Source organism: Pocillopora damicornis, chromosome 6, assembly GCF_964200805.1.
Source record: "Pocillopora damicornis chromosome 6, jaPocDami1.2, whole genome shotgun sequence".
Taxonomy (NCBI): domain Eukaryota; kingdom Metazoa; phylum Cnidaria; class Anthozoa; order Scleractinia; family Pocilloporidae; genus Pocillopora; species Pocillopora damicornis.
Genome location: NC_142675.1, coordinates 22786354 through 22793099, shown reverse-complemented (window position 1 = coordinate 22793099; position 6746 = coordinate 22786354). Strand labels below are relative to the sequence as shown.

Here is a 6746-nt window from a genome sequence, read left to right as displayed (position 1 = left end):
GGTGATATAGTGAGGAGAAATTAGATGCTTGCCACTCTTAGGGGCTTAACCCTTTCACTCCCAGATCAAATTAGTAATTCTCCTTACTGTCAACCATACAATTCTTATAATGTTAGTTCAGAGAATTTTGTATTGGATCAACTAGTTATCCCCAAATTGATATTTTTCTTTATTCTCTTCACTAATCTAGTTTATATTGTATCCATATTGTAAGGAGAAATTCTGTCTTGGTCACTCATGGGAGTTAAAGGGTTAAGGGAATTATCTTTAAATCAATGAGGACTTAGGACAATGAGGAAGTGAAGTAAAAATGTTGACACATAAGGTAAACAAATCTAAGGCTGTAGTCTGGAAGAGCTTTGTCCCAACAAGCTGTTATTGCCAGATATTACAATTTTGCAGACTGTGTGAGGGGATATGCCCATTTGCCAACAGGAAATTTTAAATTTGAGGTAATGAGGAGGTATGGACTAATAAAATACCTCCCTCTGCACGTAAATAAGAGAGAAATACTCAAAGAGATGTATTTTTACAAGTTTATTTCAGGTTTTTTCAGGTCAAATCCAGTAAATCCAGTTTATGCGTTTTCACCCTCCTCTTCCTCTTCCTCATCAAACTCTCCTTCTTCTTCAGCTGTGGCATCCTGATATTGTTGGTACTCAGACACTAGATCATTCATGTTTGATTCAGCCTGTAAAAATGAACACTTAACAAATAAGTATTCTAAATAAATTACATGCTATTGTTATATACCTTGACTTCACTCAACAAAACCAGCACTGTGATTGGTTGATTCTTGGTCACATGCCCCTGATCAAATTCAAATGTATCCCGACCAAGATACAATTGTGCAGTTGTTGCTCAAACGCCAAATGCAATGGCGATGACTCTCAGGAAAACAAAACTGATTCCCTTGGGATCATACATTACCTAATAGATATATTATACCACAGAGACAGAAAATTACATCAAGATAAGAAATACTTACTAGCAGGGGGAAATATCTGAAACAGGTGTGGGGGGACAGATAAAGATTATTTCCACAAGCTCTAAAATCTTAACTTACCTCAGTAAACTCCATCTCATCCATGCCCTCACCAGTGTACCAATGCAAGAAGGCCTTGCGCCTGAACATAGCTGTGAACTGCTCACTAATGCGCTTGAATAGTTCCTGAATGGCAGTGCTGTTTCCAATAAAGGTGGCAGACATCTTCAGTCCTCGAGGTGGAATATCACATACAGCAGTCTTGACATTGTTGGGAATCCATTCCACAAAGTATGAGCTGTTCTTGTTCTGCACATTCAACATCTGCTCATCAACCTCCTTCATGGACATGCGGCCACGGAACATTGCAGCCACAGTCAGGTATCTACCATGACGGGGATCACAGGCTGCCATCATGTTCTTGGCATCAAACATTTGCTGTGTCAGCTCTGGAACTGTCAATGCTCGGTACTGCTGGGAGCCTCGGCTGGTCAGAGGAGCGAAACCTGGCATGAAGAAGTGAAGACGGGGGAAGGGAACCATATTGACTGCTAGTTTTCGCAAATCAGCATTCAGCTGGAAGGAAATTACTTCAGTGGTTAAACAGTTTTCCTTTACCTGTTGTTTATGAACAGTACATACACCAAATATCTATCTCTATAAGATAATAATAAAGGTGTACAAATCTTTGCTCATTATTTTACAAGGAATGGACATTAAGTAACTCAGTTCTGCTTCAACAAAGTGGCTGCAGATGTGTAATTTAAAAAGTGTTAAAGGACTTTTGGCCCCAACGCTAATATCATGGATGATGTTTATTCAAGAATCTGAAGACAAGAAGTATAATGTAAGGCAGGTTTCACACAAGAGCAGTCTCACATGTATAGGAAAGGGCTGGCAATCACAGTTGAAAAACATTTCAGGTTTCTTATTTTCCCATCGAAACTGTCTGGAGAACTATAATTACTCAAATTACATCATTGCAAACTTTTGTTTATGGGCGTGACCGTAGCAAATTTATTCTTGTCCGAAATCAAAATTAACTGGTAGCTTATCTAAGGATAACAATTCTATATTTTTTTCATGATACTAAAACGAGTATATTTACCTGGCCGGGAAATCGAAGACATGTGGTCACACCACTCATTGTGGCTGACACAAGGTGGTTTAGGTCGCCATACGTCGGGGTGGTTAATTTCAGAGTTCTGAAGCAGATGTCATAGAGGGCTTCATTGTCGATGCAGTACGTTTCATCGGTGTTCTCAACAAGCTGATGAACCGAGAGAGTTGCGTTGTAGGGTTCCACGACGGTATCCGACACTTTAGGGGAAGGTACAACACTAAACGTGTTCATGATACGATCGGGATATTCCTCTCGGATCTTTGAGATGAGCAGCGTGCCCATCCCTGAGCCTGTACCACCGCCGAGGGAGTGAGTGAGTTGAAAGCCTTGCAAACAGTCGCAGCTTTCTGCTTCCTTTCGGACAACATCTAGAACAGAATCTACTAATTCGGCACCTTCAGTGTAATGTCCTTTCGCCCAATTGTTTCCAGCCCCGCTTTGTCCTGCATTAAATAACATTAAGAGTGCCTCATCTTAAAGAGGGGAAATTTTAACTCTTACGCTTATTAAATTATGAATTAAAAATATATTTGCTTACATTTAAATCTGTTGGACCTACCAAAAACAAAGTTGTCAGGTCTAAAAATTTGTCCGAAAGGTCCGGAGCGTACTGAATCCATTGTTCCGGGCTCCAAATCGACCAGCACAGCTCGAGGTACATATTTCCCTCCTGAAAACGAAACACGACAAAGCGTCGAAAAACAGCACTAAACTTTCGGCACGAAACTTGCAAATACATCGTCGTCAAATTAATTTCTTCAGTTTTTTACCTGTTGCTTCGTTGTAGTAAACGTTGATTCTTTCCAACTGGAGGTCTGAATCACCATGATATGTGCCAGTTGGGTCGATTCCGTGTTCATCTGAAATAACTTCCCAAAACTGAAAAAGAAACAGTGCAATCATGAAATCAACAGCTGGGCAGCTACGTGACCGACTCTCGCGAAAAAAATTACCCTATAACATTGTTATAAAACAACCTACCTTGGCCCCGATTTGGTTTCCGCACTGACCCGCCTGTAGATGAACGATTTCACGCATTTTGAAAGCTTTCACTTGTTAAACTCCTACGAGGAAATTAGCCACAACCCGACTGATGAAAAAATTAATCAAACCTAAGATCTCTCATCGACAACTGTTAACGTCACACACTCGCACACGTGACAAATTACGGTATCTGATTGGTCGATTGAAATTCGCAAGTCAACAGGTTCTTAGTAAACAATTAGCAGCCACTTATCTTAAAACATGGCGGGTAAATTGTGTCAAAATTATTTGTACCAAATTGAATGGCTCACTATTGAATAGCTCACTTGATTGCTGCGTGTGCGTGTGTGTGTGTGAGAAATTTTCCTCTAGCTTCAGTAACCTTAGCAATGTTATCATAAATTTACAACGAGCTAGGAAAAGTATCTTGGCAACGATCTTAACAAGATTAACAATCTTTAGGAAATGAAAAATAGGAAAAAAAAGTGAGCCATTCAATAGTAAGCCATTCAGTTTGGCGAGCCATTCAATTTTTTGAGCTATTTAATTTGGAGGGCCATTCAATTTGGTGAGCCATTCAATTTTTTGAGCTATTCAATTTGGAGGGCCATTCAATCTTGAGCCATTCAATTTGGTACTACCAATTTTGACACGATCCAGCCGCCATTTAGCAACCACTTAGAATTAATCAGATAATCACAGGGGGTTGAGAGAAACTCCTCAAATCACGAAATTCACATTGGACAGCAGCACCGAGTCTGGCTAGTGGTTCAATATCTCACGACACTTCTGCTCCAACGGATGACGTAATAATTACTTATTATGGGCGGCCGTCACCACCAAAAATACAAGGATGTCAAATAGATCAGCAAATACATAGATGGCTTAAGGATCAGTTGCAGGATAGCATAGCTAATAAAGGAATGGCATGGCCAAATTATAGACAGTCTAGTTTTCCTTAGTGAAACAGAACACCCTAAACATGAATAGTTTAGCCAAATGAGAAACGGTCTAGTAGCCCATGTTGAGTTGGAACATGAGATTGTGAAATGGACTAGCTCACTTACGAATAGCTTAGCACTCATTTGCAATACAGTACTCAAACGGTGTAGCGTTGCGTTAAACGGTTCAGGGTAACGTCGAGTAGTACAGCCTACACACAAACGGTGTAGCGTTGCGTCAAATGGCTCAGCGTAATGTAGAATGGTACAGCGTACACACATATGGTGTAGCGCTGCGGGAAATGGCTCAGCGTAATGTCGAATGGTACAGCGTACATAAAAACAGTGTAACGTTGTGTGAAATGGCTCAGGGTAATGTCGAATGGTACAGCGTACATACAAACAGTGTAGCGTTGCGTGAAATGGCTTAGCGTAATGTCGAATGGTGCAGCGTACATACAAACAGTGTAGCGTTGCGTGAAATGGCTTAGAGTAATGTCGAATGGTGCAGCGTACATACAAACAGTGTAGCGTTGCGTGAAGTGGCTTAGCATAATGTCGAATGGTACAGCGTACACACAAATGGTGTAGCGTTGCGTGAAATGGCTCAGCGTAATGTAGAATGGTACAGCGTAGACACAAATAGTGTAGCGTTAGGTCGAATAGCTTTGCAAAACATCAGACGCTCTATCTGAACATTAAATTGCTTAGTATTACTTGAAATATTTCGATGTTGTGGCGAATCGTCGTGGCGTCACGTGAAGGCTATGCCACTCCTTTATTAGCTATGCTATCCTGCAACTGATCCTTAAGCCATCTGTGTATTAGCTGATCTATACGACATCCTTGTATTTTTGGTGGTGACGGCCGCCAAGGCATCTCGCCGAAACCACCAAAAATACAAACCGCAAATGGAACAGCGATCTGCTGGGGGCATGACGTCATCGAATGCGAAGACTGGCTAACTGAAAAGAGGGTGGTATTTTTTACCATGAAAACATTTGATGGAATTGTAAAATTTAAAAAACGATCTCTGGCTAAAACTTTTAAAAATACGAGCTTTCGGCTGTTTGCGCTACAGCCTTCAACGGGTAAAATGATAAAAAGGTAAGAAATACTAGGTGTGAAGTACAAAGTAGGAAATTAAAAATGCTAATAACTAAGAATGTTTGTTAAAAATACTAGGTGTGAAGTACAAAGTAGGAAATTAAAAATGCTAATAACTAAGAATGTTTGTTAAAAAGAATGTTGTATTGTCCGGGCAAAGGACAGGAATTGTTGTCTGCATTGGGAGTTAACTTGAAATGCCACGCTTCTAGTGTTTTTCTTGTTCTAAAACTGCCTTTGTCAATAATAGATGCATTATCAAAGTCTGTTTCAATAATCACGCAATAGACTTTGATAATGCATCTATTATTGACAAAGGCAGTTTTAGAACAAGAAAAACACTAGAAGCGTGGCATTTCAAGTTAACTCCCAATGCAGACAACAATTCCTGTCCTTTGCCCGGACAATACAACATTCTTTTTAACAAACATTCTTAGTTATTAGCATTTTTAATTTCCTACTTTGTACTTCACACCTAGTATTTTTAACAAACATTCTTAGTTATTAGCATTTTTAATTTCCTACTTTGTACTTCACACCTAGTATTTCTTACCTTTTTATCATTTTACCCGTTGAAGGCTGTAGCGCAAACAGCCGAAAGCTCGTATTTTTAAAAGTTTTAGCCAGAGATCGTTTTTTAAATTTTACAATTCCATCAAATGTTTTCATGGTAAAAAATACCACCCTCTTTTCAGTTAGCCAGTCTTCGCATTCGATGACGTCATGCCCCCAGCAGATCGCTGTTCCATTTGCGGTTTGTATTTTTGGTGGTTTCGGCGAGATGCCTTGGCGGCCGTCACCACCAAAAATACAAGGATGTCGTATAGATCAGCTAATACACAGATGGCTTAAGGATCAGTTGCAGGATAGCATAGCTAATAAAGGAGTGGCATAGCCTTCACGTGACGCCACGACGATTCGCCACAACATCGAAATATTTCAAGTAATACTAAGCAATTTAATGTTCAGATAGAGCGTCTGATGTTTTGCAAAGCTATTCGACCTAACGCTACACTATTTGTGTCTACGCTGTACCATTCTACATTACGCTGAGCCATTTCACGCAACGCTACACCATTTGTGTGTACGCTGTACCATTCGACATTATGCTAAGCCACTTCACGCAACGCTACACTGTTTGTATGTACGCTGCACCATTCGACATTACTCTAAGCCATTTCACGCAACGCTACACTGTTTGTATGTACGCTGCACCATTCGACATTACGCTAAGCCATTTCACGCAACGCTACACTGTTTGTATGTACGCTGTACCATTCGACATTACCCTGAGCCATTTCACACAACGTTACACTGTTTTTATGTACGCTGTACCATTCGACATTACGCTGAGCCATTTCCCGCAGCGCTACACCATATGTGTGTACGCTGTACCATTCTACATTACGCTGAGCCATTTGACGCAACGCTACACCGTTTGTGTGTAGGCTGTACTACTCGACGTTACCCTGAACCGTTTAACGCAACGCTACACCGTTTGAGTACTGTATTGCAAATGAGTGCTAAGCTATTCGTAAGTGAGCTAGTCCATTTCACAATCTCATGTTCCAACTCAACATGGGCTACTAGACCGTTTCTCATTTGG

At 40.5% G+C, this 6746-nt stretch overlaps 1 protein-coding gene across 1 annotated transcript; it reads right to left on the bottom strand.

Moving 5' to 3' along the window:
- Positions 1-524: 524 nt before the first annotated feature.
- LOC113682023 (tubulin beta-3 chain) lies at positions 525-3200 on the bottom strand. The gene is made up of 6 exons (XM_027199171.2): positions 3090-3200; positions 2879-2987; positions 2668-2778; positions 2094-2551; positions 1067-1561; positions 525-691 (listed from the first exon to the last, which is right to left on the bottom strand). The coding sequence occupies exons 1-6, from the start codon at positions 3144-3146 to the stop codon at positions 578-580; spliced, it is 1344 nt and encodes a 447-aa protein (XP_027054972.1). The 5' UTR covers positions 3147-3200; the 3' UTR covers positions 525-577.
- Positions 3201-6746: the final 3546 nt, after the last annotated feature.